The following is a 19,439-nucleotide window of genomic DNA, read 5'->3' as shown; positions in this document are numbered from 1 at the left end:
TAACATTAGTATGTCTGTATTAAACTAAGTCCTTGCAATATAATACATAACAATGCAGACTTTAAAAAAAAAATCTCTTTTATCAGTGTCATTGCTCACAAGAACATATTCAGTTTAAACATGAATGTTCTGCCATAGGATTATTTTGGGGAAGAGGAGACTTTGTGTTCTCCCTGCTGCTTTTTGTGTTGAGTTATCTGGTAGTTTTCTTTTCTTTCTTTCTTTTTTTTTTTTTGTTTGGTTGCTTGTTTGTTTAAAGATTTTATTTATTTATTTGTCAGAGAGAGATCACAAGTAGGCAGAGAGGCAGGCAGAGACAGAGAGAGGAGGAAGAAGGCTCCCCCCTGAGCAGAGAGCCCGATGCGGGGCTCGATCCCAGGACCCTGGGATCATGACCTGAGCTGAAGGCAGAGGCTTTAACCCACTGAGCCACCCAGGCACCCCTATCTGGTAGTTTTCTTAACAGTAGTGTAAAATGGGAATGGCTGGGTGGCTCAGTTAGTTAAACATCTGCCTTCGGCTCAGATCATGATCCCAGGGTCCTGGGATCGAGAGTCCTGCATTGGGCTCCCTGTTCTGCGGGAGGCCTGCTTCTCCCTCTCCCACTCCCCCGCTTGTGTTCCCTCTCTCGCTGTGTCTCTCTCTGTCAGATGGATAAATAAAATCTTTAAAAAAAAGTGTAAAATGAATTTATAAAATATCTTTGTTAGCCTATCAACTGTAAGGAGCCTTAACTATGTCATTTGCTATTTCCCTCTATTTCTCTTTTCCCTTTTTTGGTGATATTTCACAACGGGACCTTCCCTTGCTCCCTTGACCTACCCCTGGTGTTCATCTATTTTGACTGTAGGTCAGATACAAGGCTAAAAGCTGAGGAAATAATCATGAACAAAACACATTAGTATGTAACCTCATCTTGGTAAATTTGAAAAGGTTCCTTGGTGGAGATGGCATCCAAGCAATCCCCAAAAGCTAAACAGAAATTAGCCAGGTGGAAATGGGATCAGGAACACTGAAGCATGTGCAAAAGCCCTGGGGCAGAAAGAACAGGGTACTGTTGGGAAATTACTGGTAATTTTATATGGTTTAATAGTAGAGCTGAGAGATGAAGAAGCATTACAAATGAGCTAGAGAAATAAACTTGTGAAGGGCTTTAGGCACAAAGGAAAGGAGTCCAGTCTTGGTTTGGAAGGCAGACAGAAGTGATTTAAGGGATTTTAATCTGTAGAGTAACATATTCCAATTTATACCCTACAAGATGCTTCTGGCAAAAAGTAGAGAATTGTTTCAATAGGGTAATTTTAAAGAAGAATAATGAAAATTGATTTCCATTATGTGGTAGTATTGTTAAATACATTTTGGTGTGATACTGTAGTCTTTAAAAATCTGAAATCTGGATCATTATAGAGCACAACGATAAATACATTAAATCTATGCTTAAAGACAAATTTATTCAAAGTTGGCAAGACCAGAGTCACAGCAAACAAGCCTCTTGTGACAGTGTGTCTTTGCTCCTTGTGTAGGATTTGTGTGATTGAGACCATAGGCCAGTCAGTCTTCTCACTGCATGTGGGATTACACAGTTTATCAGAGCAAAAATGTTTGCAAAACAAGTCTCTTCCCTCCCAGAGTATTGTATGCTAATTAAAATATCTAAATGAAGAAAAGTACATTCATTTAGAAAGCATTCTTCAGTATCTATATAATTCTGAAGAAACTACAAATGAGAGATGGCATTATTTAAATTGAAGGAGCCAGAGAAAATGCTTGGAGTCAGCTTCTAATCATTGCCTTATTAGTCTATCAAGTGGTATAAAGTGGAGAAGAATTTTTCCATCAGCCAGAAAACTTTGCATAAAAAATGTGCTTGAATCCCAGTAATGACACCACTGACACATGTTTTTAAGGCTGCTACTTAATATTAATAACAAGAGTGTTTAATTTTGATATTACCTTATTTTTTAATTAATTTAATATTAAATAATATTTAAATTTGAGTTATTAGTATTTCTTTTGTGTTTTTTTTCTTTTTGAGAGATTTCAGCAAATTCAAATGCAAAAAATGACGATATTAGAAGAATTTCTACTGTTTATAATTTTAGAAATTCAACTTTACTTCTGATGCTAACTTTTATATCGGAGTTGTGTTAAACATTAGTGTCAAATTTTAATGAATTCTGAATTTTTACTTTTGCAAACATCAATACTGAAATCCCAGTACCATTTTTTTCCTTTTTTTAAATTTTTTTTATTTTTTATAAACATATAATATATTTTTAACCCCCGGGGTAGAGGTATGTGAATCGCCAGGTTTACACACTTCACAGCACTCACCAAAGCACATACCCTCCCCAATGTCCATAACCCCACCCCCCTTCTCCCAACCCCCCTCCCCCCAGCAACCCTCAGTTTGTTTTGTGAGATTAAGAGTCTCATATGGTTTGTCTCCCTCCCAATCCCATCTTGTTTCATTTATTCTTCTCCTACCCCCTTAACCCCCCACGTTGTATCTCTACTTCCCAGTACCATTATGTTCTGGTATTGATTTTCTTGACAAAAATGTTAAAAGACTGCCGTACTCATCCATTGATGCTGGGGGCGGGGGGTGTTGGGTGAGAGTGGAGTGCATCTAGTAAAGATTGGGAAGAGAGAAAAATAGAGAAATGAGGCAGAATCAATGAGATTTGGGGAGAAGTGGTATCAATGGAAGAAGGGCAAAAAAAAATACTGTTTCTTCCTTCATGCACTTGGCGTCAATGAGGTTATGAACATCACATTCACATAGAGAACGCAAGAGGAAGGAGGAGATCTTAGAAGAAAGGAAGAGGAGAGACAACAAGTAAAGAAACAGCTAGAAAAATAGCATTACTTCAGAAAATGCTACAAGTTCAGTGATTGAATGTTCAGAGGATACATACCCCTTCCTACTGCCATTGGTCTTGTTTCTGAAAGCTTTATACATGCCCACCGCAGAAGACGGATGTGGCACCCCTTCTGGGGCAGCAGTCAAGTTGATGACATGTTAAAGAAAGTCGACGATGGATGACAGACAGCTGGAGGCTCAGCACAGGACTCCCTGAGCTCCATAAACCCAAGCTACTTCGAATCTAGCTAGAGCCGGTGTCCCTGGGGTTATTGGCCAATAAATGAGGTTAAGAGGAGTTTCTAAACTTACGGTTAGGAATGAACGTATATATGTGGAGGACTGGCATGCTCTTGCCTTCCTATGATGGGAATATAAATATATTTTCCCCAGAAAGATGCTTCCCTGCGGTGGTCCTTTACATGGTATTGATAGAACATTCCCTTTGATACGTTCTAGGCTTAGTAACCTATTGATATCTGGTCAAGTCACCTTATCAGCTTTATATGGAATTTGGAATACATTTCCCCATTTTAAGAAATCTAGTTAGAAAATAATTTATGAGACAACTAAATTGACAACCACTTATACTTTATACTACTAAATGTCATGTTTGAAAGTTGTTAAAATGAGTCAATTCTAAGAGCGTCAGGTAGATCATCAATCTACTTTAATTTATGTTAAAGAGTCCATACTCAGAATTGTTCTTTACTTTTTAGCTTGAGGGCACTTTAAATCTTGATGCCTTTTTTTTTTCCCTCATCCCTCTTCCCTAATTGCTTCATCTTTAGAAATCCATGTGATACTTAATGTGAAAATACTGATACATTAGCACTCTCCCAGTCTACAGAAGTTTGAATATTCAAAGTGAGGGTTCCAGGTATCAGTCCTCTTACTGTTAAGAAGGCCTGACGCATGAGGAAGCTTACTGAAGAGTTGGGCTGTGCTATAATTTTGTTTTCTGTGATTTGAGTTGAACAGAACCATGAACAAGCCAATATTTGGCCTTGGTCAGTTGGCTACCATGACACGGAGGTGGCATTCGGATATCTTGGGGCCTGCTTATTTTTTTCCATGTTGAAGGCTCTTTGAACTGTCAAATAAAAATGGTTTCTAAAGTATTAGGACACCTTGAGGTGATGACAAGCAATGTGGGTGTTTTCTTTTGAATTTTATTTCAGAAATGTCTACCACAGGACCTCTTGGCATGGGAAGCACCACCACCAGCACCACCCTGCGTACCACAACTTGGAGTCCAGGCAGGAGTACCACCCCATCCGTGTCTGGAAGACGAAACCGGAGTACCAGCACCCCATCTCCAGCTGTGGAGGTGCTTGATGACATGACCACACATCTGCCATCAGCCTCGTCCCAAATCCCAGCTCTGGAAGAGAGCTGTGAGGCCGTGGAAGCTCGAGAAATCATGTGGTTTAAGACCCGTCAAGGACAGATGGCCAAGCAGCCTTGCCCTGCAGGAACGATTGGTAAGTCCGTTTTGCAGAGCTAAGCTGAAGGTCTTCTGTTAGGTTAGCTTCCTTTTCTTGCAGTTTTTTTCCTTTAGTTTTTTGTTTGTTTGTTACTGCATATTTTTGCAACTTCACTTGATTGAAACCAGAAATAACCTAGTTTTCTTATTGTTACTATACTTATCTTCATAAAACTTCTATTTGGTACACTAAATAAAATTTGCCTTATCCCATAAAATATGTAAATCAAATGTACTATAGATGTCACTATACAGGCAATCAGCATTATGTCTTTGGGTGTTATTGATTTGGTTACTTTAAATAGGTTTGTCTTAGAACAGTTCCCATGTGGACCTATTCTGAATCCGGTAGTATGTGAAGTGGTAGAAAGACCAAAAAGAATATTGGCTTTTATGAAAGTGCACATTTAATTTCTTTTTTCAGCAACATGTTTAAAAATATTCTGAAATCTTTCTTCCCTTTATGAAAGGGTGCAATGCTTAGTTCTAAAGTTTTCTGTGGTGCTGAAATCGGTTTGATTCCAACAGTTTGAAGCCTTATCTCTTAGCACTGTCCCCTTCATTCTGGGCCTCAGTTCCTTCATTTCTAAGAGAGAAATGATAACACTCCCACCCCCACTTCAGATGTTTGTTGTGTAGGTGAGTGAAATACTTTTTTTGAAAGCTACAGAGCAGCACTACAGAAATATGTCATTATTGTTGGGAGAGAGCTTTAATGGAAACCAAACCTTCTGGAGCCCTCCCAGGTGAACGTCCCTATGCTACAACCTTCTTTTTCACCTTTTCTCTGTCCCCTCGAGGCAGTCCTGTTCAGACACACACAGGCTGTCACTTGAATTATTGTAATAGCTTCCCCCAAAGCTTCACATCTCCCCTCAGATTCACCCTCCATGCTGCTGCCACAGTTATCTTTCTAAAACCTTAATCAGCTCATTTCTCTCCTCTGCTTAATGTTCATTGATTTTTTTCCAGAACCCACAGGTGGCAGACAAGGGAGTTTATGATCTGACTTTGCCTGCCTTTCCAAGTCCATTAAACACAACTCTCCTATACAGTAGACCTCAATTTAAAACATTCGAAGTTTCCCAAGGACAACATATTTTTTTTTCTGCACCTAGAATGCCCTTTCCTACCTTGTTTTCCCGGAAAACCTGCAAACTTGATTCCTTTAAGACTCAGCTGCTGCCTTGCCTCTGAAAACTCACACAACCGGCCCCATAGAGCCAGATACCGCATCTCTGGAATTTATGCAATTGTTTTCTGTACCTGGTGTAGTTGCCAGCAAGTGCTTTAAAAATACTGAATGATTTTGTTTGTTCTGTTGCATTTCTCCAATGTCTGTTGTTTGCCAGACGCTGTTGTGTGGTGTTTTAATAAACATCATCGTAGTTTAATGATTTCAATTTTGTCTTTGTTCATATTTAAACATAACAAGGATATAAAGTCTTTGTAAGAAAGATGGTTTGAATTTTTAAAGCAGACCTATTTTTCTCATTATTTTAGGAGTATCCACTTATCTCTGCCTGGCTCCTGATGGAATCTGGGATCCCCAAGGACCAGATCTTAGCAACTGCTCTTCTCCTTGGGTCAACCATATAACACAAAAGGTAAATTAAGTGACTGATCAGGAAGGCTTTCCCAAACCTAGATTTTCTGTTATGGATTATAGCTGTTGGCAAATAAAACAGTTAATTTTTTTTTTAAGATTTTATTTATTTATTTATTGACAGAGAGAAATCACAAGTAGATGGAGAGGCAGGCAGAGAGAGAGAGAGGGAAGCAGGCTCCCCGCTGAGCAGAGAGCCCGATGCGGGACTCGATCCCAGGACCCCGAGATCATGACCCGAGCCGAAGGCAGCGGCCTAACCCACTGAGCCACCCAGGCGCCCTTAAAATTTTTTTTTAATTAATGTAGAAAGACTCTCTCTTTTTAATTCTCTTTAAGATTTAGTGACAACCTTTGATATGCTATATGCTAATTTAGAATTTTGTTGTTCTTAAAGGGAAAATCTGTGAACTTCCTCAAGCTAAGCAGTATTGCTTATAATAATTTTATTATTAATAAAATTTTTATGATATTGTTAACTCCAGATATGAAAGTCCAAGAGCCATTATAAATCAAACTAGCAAGAGCTTCTAGCATACATGCACATGGATTTTCCTTTAGAAATAATAATTAGCAGAAAAAGTCTACCTTTGGAATCTTAGACTATTTGATATATGTTCTGTAATCTAATCATTTATCAGTGTTAAAACTATACATATGTGTGACAGAATCTTGCAGACTCAAATTTTCAGGGCTTATTTGGTTGCAATATGTTGAGCATTTTTATTATTAATGCACTGTGGGGCTTTGAATTGATTTCATTACAAACAGAGACCAGATGTGCATTTACGCCAAAAGGGCTATGGGATGAATCCTTATTATAGCAATTTGTGTGGATTTATGCACTCCTAAAATGAAGTGTCCTTCTATGGCACATTAGCTAGGCTGAGGAATTTCGGAAAGAGATTTTTCCTGAGAAATATTACAAATGATGGCCTTACTAAAAGCCTGTCTGTGCCATTTGCTCTTTTCTCTATTTGTTTTTAACCGGGCTGATCCTCAATAATATACTGTATAATAATCCATAAATATCTACCCAGTAGATCATTTAGCAGATGAGCCATAACCATCTATTTACCCTAAATCATGGAAGAACAGTGGTTATATTGACTCTAGTTACCCTTTTACATATGCATCTCTATACTTGTTGCTATTCATAATGAAGCTTCTCCAATTTCAGCACTGTTCCTGCCACAGTTTTTATGTCCTTTGATTTTATTACAATGTAGCTCAAACCCCAGGGCAAATAACTCTTACTGGTTGTGATCAGATTAAGAGATCAATGGCGTATCTTCTTACATTAGCAACTTTTAAAAAATATTCCCTGCATACTTAGCCCAGGGGGTAATATTAATTCAGTAATAATTCACCTAGAAAGCTGAATGTTTTCATGATAATTCCTGAATATAGTTAGGCTATTTTATTGCAGGAATTACTGGGTGACTTTAACTGATAATGATACTTAATTCTTTTTCTTTCCTCTGCAGACCTCCTAATCTTATGACAAAAGAGATAATTCTTTGCAAAGACCAGACAGCTGTTGCCCATTTGATTGATGGATGGGTGTTGTTGTTTTTTTTTTTTAATATAACAAATACGTTCCATTATTCCAGAGCATTTTTGTTTAATCCTATAGTGTCTGTGAAATTATGTAATATTATAATTATTTTAAGATTATAGCATTTAGGCAATTGGAATGTATAATAATGCCTTAGTTTCATTTCTTATAAGTTTATAAAATCTTCAAAATTATAATAGGAGGCTTTAGAGCACCCTGAATGAGATTATTTAACTAGCCCAAGGTCAGTGTTGGAGCTGGGGTTTTGGCTGGGTCTACCTTTAGGTCTACCTTTATCAAGACATCGTGCGTGGCCACAAGACTGGTGAAACTGTGCCCAGATTTTGACGGACTGACTTTTTACTTCCTTGCCTAGTCTCGCTTTACTTTTGTTCACGCTGTCACCTACCTGGTGCGTCCTTCACACCACCAATACTGATGCTATTCATTGACTAGGAATGGTAGTTGAATAGGTTTCTTTACCGCAAAACTCCCAAACCTTGAAATAGTAACATTGTAAATCTCCAAGAGAGCATTTGTATGCGGTATTCCCAGAACGATTTTTCCAAACTCTCTCCCTTCTCTCCAAAGCATCTTCCGTAGAATCCATACCTTTGCCCATTTCCTCTGTCAGTACCAGAGTGCCAACGATAAACGGATGGAACATTCGAAGAAAAGGGTTTGTTTACAGTGTTCTTGGTGGAGCAAAGCTGAGCTGGGAGGGATTGAGCAGGAAGCCAGGGCCAGTAACCGAGGTGAAACTGTTCCCAAGCCCAGGCCTGTGGTTGCTGGATCAAAGGAGTGACTTAGAATTGGAAGGGGGTGTCTTTGAGAAGAAAGTTGACCTACCCAGGAGAGACTCAGCCTAGCCTCAGGCAACTTTTCACAGAGCTGTAAAGGATTAAATACCCTGACTTCACTCTCCCCCCACACCCTCTCCATTGAAAAAACACCGAGGAAGCCAGAGAAGTGGGGGGGGAGCGGGGGGCTCAGAATAACATCCCAGGTTCACCATGTAGAGCAGAGAGCAGGATGGAGGAGGGAAGTGGCCTTGAACCAAGAACTGGCAAGTAGCATTCTCAGCTTTGCACTCCCTTCTCTCATGCCTCCTCCTTTGGCCATCCTGGTTTCCTTTCTCCTGGCGCTGCCACGACCCCTTCTTCCTTCTCCATGCCCCAGCCCCTCTGCTCTGCTCTGAACTTCCCCTCTTTTTCTGAGAGACCGTTTATGGTCACATTGAAAAATTAAAGTAAAATGGCTCTTTTTCATGATTCATTCCTTCCGTCTTTCCCCTTCCATCGTCCTGTGAACTTAAAATTTTAAAATGAAAGAACACTTTTTACGCCCTCTGAAAGCATAGGTGAGAAAAGAGAGGAGGGAGTGATTTTCTGTAAATGGTGTATTCCGAAATTTCCCCTCCTCAAGAGTTCAACGAGTGACCGCATCCTGGAATGCGACGTGCCTTCTTTATGACTTCACAGTTTTTCTGGGGAATTGCTGAGGGCTTTCGAGGAAAGAATATCCCTGGTCACAGTCTCTGCATCAATATACCGTGGGGAGGGTCATTCTTTTCATTATCAATAATACTGTCCACCCACTGTGTGTTTGGCCCCAATAGACAGCAAGTATACACAAATAAATGGATCAGGATGACATTTGAAGAAGCAAATCACATTTTCCTGTTTGTTAATAAGAAACGGGTACTGCTTCCCTACTCCCACCCCTACCGTCGGGCCAGGAGGAAGAAAACCGTCACAGCATCTTGATGGCTTCTGATTCCCAAATGAATGCAGGCCACTTACATACTGGTGAAATTATAGATTAAATTTTGGGTGGTGATGAAGAGCGGGTTACATTTTATTAGAGACAATGTAAGCCTCTACAGTCAGAATTTCACGAAGAAATTTATTACAAACTAGCCAGAATAGTTTGATAAGGATGAGATTTAATAAAAAGCATAATTTGTGCAGAAAGAAAAAGGCAAAAGTTATACACAAAGGGGCCTTTGCCCCAGTAATAGAGAGGGAGGAGGTAGAGAGAAAAATTGGTAGGTATTTGCATGGAAGGATGGGTGTGTGGATGTTTGGGTGGATGGATGCATGGATGGTTAGAAGGAAAGGCAGGTTCAAAGATAAATGGATGCGTAGAGAGACAGATTGGTCTTCTTGAAAAAGCCAGCGAATTTAGTGTAGAGCTTGGGCTCCTCAATCATATGCAGCAAAATATCCTCTTTTCTCACCTTAATTACTGCTTACTAAAATATAGTCTCCAGCTTCGGCTTGATCTCAGATTACACCAGATTTTCAAAGGGGAGTTTATATTTTCTATGCTGCAGACCTTTAAAGAGCTTATTGCACTTTAAAATCCCTCCTGTCTTCTGCAATTTAAAAATCTTTGAAATTACAGTTTTGAATAGCTTCCGTATTTCTTTGCATATGAAGTGAGTTATGCTTCCTACTTCATTACCTGGTTCAACTGTTATATGGAAAAGAAATGCGTGAACTGTCACTGGAAAACAGTCTTTCTATTTCTAGCAAACTGAAGAGTCTTGTCTTTTGTTTGTTCACAAGCTACTGACCGATTTTGAGATAAGTAGAGTTTTTCCTGCTTTTCCAAAGATCCAGAATTGTTGGGATTTTACAGTATAAAATAAACCCATTTTCTTCTAGGGAAGACTAGGTTGAATCTTATCACCCAAGTTTTAATTTCTCCCTTCTTTTAATCTCTGCAGAGCTAATATGGAATGAAAGCAAATTGCTTCTTAATTTTTCAGAGATTGGTAGGCTTTCTAGGACTTCAGGCTTATTTAACTGACTTTCAATTGCGAGATAGAACCATTTAATTGTTTATATTCCTTCTTGACTCTGATTTATAGCAAAATAACATAAGTAGATCTTTCAAAGAAATGATAGCTATATACTTAAACACTATGAAAAACTCCTTCATGAATTGTTTTGGCACCCAATTAATGTTTGATGCAATAATCTCATACAATGTCAAAACATTTCAGAGAAAATTGTTTTCACATGTGTCAAAATTTGAAATGTAAATAGTATCCATCTCTGTCATAATTATTATCTTTAAAGCTACAGGGTTCTCCTCCCTCCCCTTCAAGTCCTGGAAATAATCCTGCCATTTCAATACAGGCATTAATTTACTAATCCTCATAGAACTCATACAATTTCTCAGTGTGCATGTGCTTATTTCTAAGAAAGAAGGTTAGTCGAATTTAGTGCAAGAAATGTTAAAGAACAGACATGTTCATTAGGTCTGTAAGCGAGGATATGCAGAGTAACATTATTTCAACACAGATTCAAGTGTATCTGTTGTGTAGAAGTAAGATAATGGTGCTCTGACTGCTGTGGTGAGAGAAAAGAGCAATTAGAAAGGCAATAGAGTAGCCTCTGGATGCCACTGGAAAAAATACGGTCAGAGAAAGCCTGGTCTGGAAAGGCAAACTTTGAGCTAGGAATACTGAGGTCGCAATGGCTGTTGGAGAAACAGTTAATGGTCCTACCACCTTGGAGTCCCTCTCTTTCATTCCCCTCCCATAGCCAATCAGACAGTAGGCCTGTCTATGTCACTGTACTTACAAACCTCTCCCAAATCAGGCCACTTTTCACCGCTGCTACCCTAATCCAACACAGCTTCTGCTGCTGGAGTCTCTTGGCAAGGTCCCTTTCATCCTCTGGAACTTTCCAGTCCGTTCTCCTGAGTTGATTTCAAATACAACTCTGATTAGACCACTCCTGTTTGGGCTCTTAGCACCTTCCCTTGCTCTTAGCTCATTCCCAAAATCTTCATCATGACTTCTGAAGGGGACTGCTTAATCTGCCCCTTACTCACCTCTCCAGCAGCCTAAATCCCACTTAAAGGCCCCTTTGTGCAGTTCCTCTAGGACCTGTGCCCCTCCCTCCTAAAAGTGTCCTCTCTGCCTAGGGGCTTCCCCTACCTCCCAACCCAATTCCCTTTCCATTCCATTTCATAGTCAACATTATTCCCTGGAAAACCCTTTCTTAAATTACTCCCTAACTTCAGACACTAGGGTAAAATGCCCTTAAACTTGGGTTCTGTATTGCACTCAACAAAATTAAAATTAAATAATTCTTTAGTTAATTTATTAAAAACCCTTTCTATTGCTAGTATGCAAGCTCCTTTTTTTTGTGGGGGGGGAACCTTTTTATTCAGTATTGGAGCCTCAGACTTTAGCCCAGTGCTATTAGAAATTCACTTGTTAAGGGCACCTGGGTGGTTCAGTTGGTTAAGCTTCTGCCTTTGGCTCAGGTCATAATTCCAGGATCCTGGGATTGGGCCCCACCAGGCATCTCTGCCGCTCCACCTGCTCGTGCTCTTTTGCTTTCGCTCTGTAAAATAAATAAAATCTTTTGGGGCACCTGGGGGGCTCAGTGGGTTAAAGCCTCTGGCCTCTGCTCAGGTTATGATCCCAGGGTCCTGGGATTGAGCCCTGCATCAGGCTCTCTGCTCAGCAGGGAGCCTGCTTCCCTCTCTCTCTCTGCCTGCCTCTCTGCCTACTTGTGATCTCTGTCTGTCAAATAAATAAATAAAATCTTTTTAAAAATAAATAATAAATAAATAAAATCTTTTAAAAAAAATTTTTAAAAAGTAAAGAAAAAATACATGGTAATAAAGACATAGTAAAAAACAATATAACAACAAAACAAAGGTTATAGAACAATTATACAGAACAATGATTAACAGAGTAAAACCATAAAATTCTATAAATATATTCATTATTATAAGAATAACATAGATGGAGGGCTCCTGGGTGGCTCAGTCATTAAGCGTCTGCCTTCGGCTTAGGTCATGATCCTGGAGTCCCGGGACGAGTCCCACATTCAAGCTCCCTGCTCCTCGGGAAGCTTGCTTCTCCCTCTCCCACTTACCCTGCTTGTGTCCCCTCTCTTGCTGTGTCTCTCTCTCTCTATCAAATAAATAAATAAATAAATAATCTTTAAAAAAAAAAATAGCATAGATGGAAACTACAACAAATGCCAGCACACTAAAATCATGAATTGATTAAAAGAAATTGTAGGGATTCCAGCTAATGAATATTCATACACACAGGGAAGAGGTTTTCAAACTTACCAAGCACTTCTATCATGTGTTTAGAGTTACTGAATGGAGTACTGAATTTGAATACTTAGTGAATACTAGCATCTCACTGATTTAATTAATGATTACCAAATTTTATAAATCATTCACTGGTTATTAGATGGCCAGTAAGCAGTCTTAAACTGTATGTAAAATTAAAATGTATGGGTTATAATCACATTTGTGTTTCTCGCTTGGGGACCACTTAAAAGTACTTTCATGAGGGCATCTAGATGGCTCAGTTGGTTAAGCAAATGCCTTCGGTTCAGGTCGTGATCCTGGAGTCCCAGGATTGAGTCCCGCAACAAGCTCCCTGCTTGGCATGGAGTCTGCTTCTCCCTCTGACCTTCCCCCTTCTCATGCTCTTTCTCTATCATTCTCTCTCTCTCTCAAATAAATAAATAAAATCTTAAAAAAAGAAAAAAAAAAAGGTGTGCTTTTCCATAGCACCCCTTTAAAAAAAAAAAAAGTACTCCTGACCTGTCAGTGGACCATGAATGCTCTTTTGATCTACATTGACTTTGTTACGTACTTATCCTTGAACCCTATAATGTATTCCATTTGGTTTTTAGGTATCTTAGGTATGTAGTCCTTGACCATATTTTACAAATTTATTAAAGTTAGTGCGAGTGTTTTCTATTCTAAGGATTTCTGAAAAGTACTGATTATATAGTAAATACTTTAATATATTCTTCTTGTAGTATCTAAACATTATAGTAAAGAGTTTTCCTTTGATTCCCATCTTTCAAAGTTCGTTCTGTGTGCTTAAATATATATAAAATAAACACATAAAATATCATGCTTTATGTATTGTACTTCTTTTTCATATGCTCCTATTGCTTTGCATTTTTATTTCATGAATACCATGCCAATAGATATGAGCATATATAATTTTTATACTTGCATTTATTTTGACTCAACAGAGCATGTTGAAAATCGATGTTAACAATTGATCTCCTTTATACATTTAAGCTGTTGTACAATATTCCATGGTATGTATATATATGAGAAGTTTTCTTTAATTCATAATCCATTTTGTTTTCTATTATAACCAAGCTAGAATGAACATGTTTGAACATTTCTTTTTTACATCTCTGAGATTATTTTATTTCTTATGGTTGAAATTGATAACAAAAACCACTCAATTTTATAGTCTTCACATTTCAAAATTTAATGGACACTCATAATTTGTTCCAGAGGGTTATACAGGTATACGCCTGTTAGTAGTTTCTGACGGTGATAGACATTTCCACAAATCCTTGCCAACATTTTCTTACTAAAATTTTTTTTTGCTCTTATTTTGGATTTTCTGTATACTTGAGGATGAGATTATTAATGATTTAGCTTTCTGATAGCCCTAATTTATTTATTTGTTTCTTTAGCATTCAATTTCACTAAAAACATGTATTAAGTATCCGTTAGAAGATACTGATAACCTTTGTGACTAAGAGTCTTAGTCATGCTCCAACATGTTAGGAAGATAGCGAACTTTTCTCTGTTTGACCCTAAATTTTATATTGGACTGTGCTTTAAAAAAAGAAAAATAAAAAGGAAGGAAAAAAAATTTCCTAAAGATAACACTGTTATATATTTACATTATTATAGGGAAAAATATCCCTATTCTCTTATTACCCAAAGCTGTCAAATTTATTCACATGAGCATGGGCTATTATTAGTCTTTGTCTTTTCTAAATCTTTGGAGTGTTGACAATTTGATATATATATATATATATATATATATATATATATATATATATTTTTTTTTTTTTTTTTTTTTAAGATTTTATGTATTTATTTGACAGAGAGAAACACAGCCAGAGAAGGAAACACAGCAGGGGAAGTGAGAGAGGGAGAAGCAGGCTTCCCATGGAGGAGGCAGCCCAATGCAGGGCTCCATCTCAGGACTCTGGGACCATGGCCTGAGCAGAAGGCAGACGCCTAACGACTGAGGCACCCAGGCACCCCAATTTGATATGTTCTTATAGAGCATACTTGAAAAATCAGCATGTAGCTACTAAAATGGAAGATGCTAGAAACAGCAATTATTTGCTACCTAGTTCAGTGGGATCAAACTCTCTTACTTGGTTAATAAGGAAATGAAGACCCTTTGAAAACCAGGGATTGTATTTAGGGTAAAATTTTCACAGAGCTTAGCAGTCAGTTAGTGTCCTTTGCGTACTAAATACTAATTTAAGCACAATGGAAAATCTGTGCTTGCCTCTGAGAACTTAGAATATAGCTGCAGAGTCACAACACAAATTCACCAATATTGGATTTAAAAACTCACAGAGAGGGGTGCCTGGGTGGCTCAGTGGGTTAAAGCCTCTGCCTTCTGCTCAGGACATGATCCCAGGGTCCTGGGATAGAGCCCTGCATTGGGCTCCCTGCTCAGCAGGGGGCCTGCCCACCCCTTTCTCTGCCTGCCCCTCTGCCTACTTGTGATCTCTAGCTGTCAAATAAATAAATAAATAATCTTAAGAGGGAAAAAAAAACTCATAGAAAAATCATAGGGCAAACCTTAGATTTGACCACTCACGTGGATAATTAAGGTGCGAACAATTTTCAGAAGTAAGATTCCTCAGGGAGGAGCTTCTTAAAGCTGTAAGTTTCAAGATAGGTATTGTAGGAAAAAAAAAATGGATTAATAGGAAAACTCAGGGAACATACTCCAGGTGAAGATAGAGTTTAATACCTATTGGCTTGGTAATTGTAATTCCTATGCAAAATCAATCATTCACAGAGACCAATGAAGTCACTTAACGAAGATTTCTTTCCTTTTTATTCCATTTTCAAAACTGCAGTTGAAATCTGGAGAGACCGCTGCCAACATTGCTAGAGAGCTGGCTGAACAAACAAGAAATCATCTGAATGCTGGAGACATCACCTCCTCCGTCCGCGCCATGGACCAGCTGGTGGGCCTCCTGGATGTGCAGCTCCGGAACCTGACCCCAGGAGGAAAAGACAGTGCCGCCCGGAGCTTGAACAAGGTAGGGACTTTGCACATATATATCTTCAAAGTTGTAGTGAAATCAGGGAAACTGCACTGGTTAATTTTTCTCTTTCTCTAAAATCAGATCATTCTAAAGAGCATCACTAATTATATTCAATCTGCTTCATTCTTTTATGATAATGGTGACCGTATTTGGCCTCTAATCTAAAGACACAATAAGGGATAATCTCTGTCCTTATATTTTTTTGAATTTACAATTCTGTTTTCTTTGGTGTTTACTGTTTTGAGTCCTAAATTCTGGCGAGGTCAATATGAGGAAATTAGATGTATTTTGTTTCTTTTTTTTCCTTTTGAACTTTTATATCAAAATAATTATAATAAAATAAATGTCTAATCAATAAGTAGAAGTTTAGAAAATGGCAACCATGAGAAAGAATATTAGCAATTCATTAAAGATGTTTAAAAGTGAAATAATTTAATCTAATTAATATTACCCTTAAAAACTCATAGGACAAGTAATTAGGTTTTAATTTATATTTCCTTTTGATAGTTAAGTTTACTTAGATTTTACTTCACTATGTTAACATAGGTTTAATTGTATGGCAGCAAATTTGAATTGTAAATAATGAAGATAATTCATATTTTTAAATTTCAGAGAAGATATATTTTTATATTCTTATTTATACTTACAAGTATACAATACATACTTATATATGATATAAACATATATAACCATTTTATGTTTACTGTATATAACCTACCCACTATAAAAGCAATTTATTTACATAAATATGTAAAGTATATTTTCATATTTTTAAGGAATATAATTTATTCCTTATAAGATCACATGGCAAATTGACTCCACGATGAAACGATACTAGGGTTGCTACATCAATTGGCATGTGTTCCCTGAAAGGTATTTGTGTAGCAGAAGTGACCAGTTTCTGAAACTGAATTTTAAGGCCTTGAATGTCATAATAGTCCTCCTACTTTAAAAAGCAAGAATTTGGCAGTAACAGACACATCCTCTAAGGAATTCACTAAATGAATGTTCCCCTTTACAATGAAAAATGACTTTTGAGAGTGGTCTTTTAATATGTTAAGGTTTTTTTCCTGTCTCATTAGACTAAGAGTCTCACTGAGCAAGAAGGAAGAAATTTTTCAAATAATGATGGTTTGATGCAGGAAAGCCTGACATTTTATCTGCCAAATACGGTTTTTCCTGCAATTTCATCCTCAGAAAACAGATTCAGTTTTATCTAGTAGATCTAAATTACTATTAGTTTTTTTTTTTCATGCTGAGCGTAAAAGGAGTTATTTTTGTCACTTATGCCCCTGACAGAATCACAACCAAGTCCCTGATAAAATGTAATCCACAGCTGCCTATGTAATCTGGACATGCTGTGATTTTAATGTGTTATTACCCAGGCTGACTGGATGCTATTAACAAATATTGCTGCCAGCTATTGTTATCCTAATGTACTGGAAGTAATAATTTCTATTAATGTTACATATCCATAGCATAACTTGTGATAGCAATACTTTGTATCTTTATTTAAAAATGGTGTTGATGTCTGATAATATCAGGTAAAGCTGGTGATTAATGTCACATTCTAACTGGCTACAGCTAATCAGCTTGCCTACTCTGAATATCAAATAACTACATAATGGGCAAATTTTCCATTTGTGAAGCTTTTTAATGCTTTCCTTTGTTTCCCATTTGGCTCTTTTCAATTGTTTATATAATGTGGTTTGTCATATGTTAATTTGCATGATGGGGTAAGGAGATCGGAGGGCAAAGGTTATTCATGTGCTCCCTGGCTTGCTCTCATTTCCTGCGGTTCTCACTGTTTCCTAAAGCAGTTATAACCCATCAGATTTGCAGAAGTCAACTTGGTACAAATCAATTGAACTCCACATTGAAATTCTGAAGGGTTTAGAGTCCTGCAAAACCAAGATGCGAGTCAGTGATCCAAATGACAGCGTTGGCAATTTACTTGCACTCATTCCTCACTTAATTCTTTAGAGGAGTAACTGCTCTGGGCTCATTGAAGACTGCATGAATTAAAGTTGGGAGAGTATTTGCCATACAAAAGGCATCAGAGTAACTGCTTCTTTAAACCTGGGTCATTTTCTCCTTCAACAATCAAGGCTACTGAAGGAAAAAAAAATAGGGAAGAGGAAGAAAATCACAACCCATGAAATTTTGTGTCATTTATTCAAACAGGGCAATTAAACTTATTACTTATTTATTTTATCGTCAGAAAAAAAAATGTTTGGGATTGAATATGAGTTGTTTTGCCCACAAAAACATCATGCTGTTTGCAAACAAATTAACAAAAACAGGCTTCTTATCCCAAAGAAGTTTCTAAAATATACAAGGATTTTTGTTGTTGTTGTTTTTTGTGGGTTTTTTTGGTCAAAACTGTGAAAAGGAATTATTCAAGACATAAAAGCAGTGATAAATCAAAAGATTAATTACATTCTTCTAATCAGAAGTTACTTATCTGTTGGTATTTTTCCCTTGGAACCAAATAATCATAATGAATGGGCACTTCTATTTTTCCGATAAACAAAATTTCTTGTGTTTGAACATATGGTTTGTGGTGCATATTAACCATCTATATAATTTTGAAACCACAAACAATGTGGGTTCCAAATTTTTGATATAGTTTACTTAACTTCTTATGTCTTCATTTGTGGCTCATGAATTAACAACTAACCTGATGTGCAATGAATCATTTTAAACGACTGAAGCATAATGGTATTTACTAATTTCTACCAAATTTATTCCACGATTTCCTCCATCATTAACAACTTTATACCATCCGTTTTCACTTGGGTTGCTCTGAAAGGGTGCTGGCAACTAGTTTTCAAGCCGTTGCTCACATTTTGCTGCTGCTTTAGCTTTCATTCTCTTCTAGAAAGTAGTGCACAACAAAATAAGGTGTTTTGTGTAGATGTGTTCTTTTATTTTTCTTGTTTTCTTCTGTCACTAACTTGTTTTTTCTATTCTGTGTTTAATCTGCTGTCTTAATGGATTCAGCTTCAGAAAAGAGAGCGCTCTTGCAGAGCCTATGTCCAGGTACTTTCTGCGTTTTTATAAATGTGTTAAGTTGTTGAATTGTCTCTGTTGGTGGTCCCATGTATGGGCATTGGATAGATCAATGATAATGTACCCTGTTGAGCTAAAGGGATTTCAGGGAGGGCATGGAGGGTGGGAAGAGAGAGACATGTTGCAAAGGTATGTGCTGAAAATAAATCTGGCAGCGCGCACGCTCTGTCATGCAAAACGAACACAGACCGACAAGGAGGGGCAACTTGGTATGTGACAGTTTTGATCACAGCTAAAAGGTGAGTTGGGTGTAATATGTAAATCTCTCATTTCTTCATAGAGGTGTGTAGGAAAACATTTTGTTAATACATTGGGTCAGTTAATAGTGAATAGCAAATCATTCAGAAATGACATTGAATGAAAATCCTGTAAGTCAAAGAATAGTCCAGAATACTTGGAATATCATGCTTCTGTACCAAAATGTTCAACCCATGCTGGGACTCTCTTACTTTCCCACTCACTGTAAACATTTTAGTCCTGATACAAATGTAATTTTTCTCCAGTTAACATGTTGCAATTTGTTTCTAAGCAGGATAGAAACCATTCCTGTGTTTACGGGTTCTGTGTGAAAAGAATCCCAGAAACAACCTTTATAGGTATTTTTGTAAGGCAGAAATGCAGGAAGGCAGTGTAAAGGTGGAAAAAATTTTCCTTTTTCCCCACTAAGTTCTTTGGCTGGTCTAGTGATTAAATTGACATAAGACAGATTAACAGGAGGAAAACAAATTTAATTCCATATGTACAGGAAT

At 37.6% G+C, this 19,439-nt stretch overlaps 1 protein-coding gene across 12 annotated transcripts in view; it reads left to right on the top strand.

The window, feature by feature from the left end:
- ADGRL3 (adhesion G protein-coupled receptor L3) overlaps positions 1-19,439 on the top strand; it is an 809,555-nt gene that overhangs the window by 655,000 nt on the left and 135,116 nt on the right. For 10 of the 12 annotated variants that reach the window (XM_059160370.1, XM_059160359.1, XM_059160323.1 and 7 more), the window contains 4 exons: positions 4,045-4,347; positions 5,853-5,956; positions 15,427-15,612; positions 18,622-18,660. In XM_059160370.1, coding sequence (XP_059016353.1) covers positions 4,045-4,347; positions 5,853-5,956; positions 15,427-15,612; positions 18,622-18,660 — 632 coding nt within the window. The remainder of the gene's footprint in view (positions 1-4,044; positions 4,348-5,852; positions 5,957-15,426; positions 15,613-18,621; positions 18,661-19,439) is intronic. The other 2 variants (XM_059160378.1, XM_059160333.1) reach the window with 1 other exon arrangement.

This window comes from Mustela lutreola, chromosome 1, assembly GCF_030435805.1.
Source record: "Mustela lutreola isolate mMusLut2 chromosome 1, mMusLut2.pri, whole genome shotgun sequence".
NCBI classification, from domain to species: domain Eukaryota; kingdom Metazoa; phylum Chordata; class Mammalia; order Carnivora; family Mustelidae; genus Mustela; species Mustela lutreola.
The sequence above is the reverse complement of the archived record's forward strand: the minus strand, read 5'-3'. Positions and strand labels throughout refer to the sequence as shown.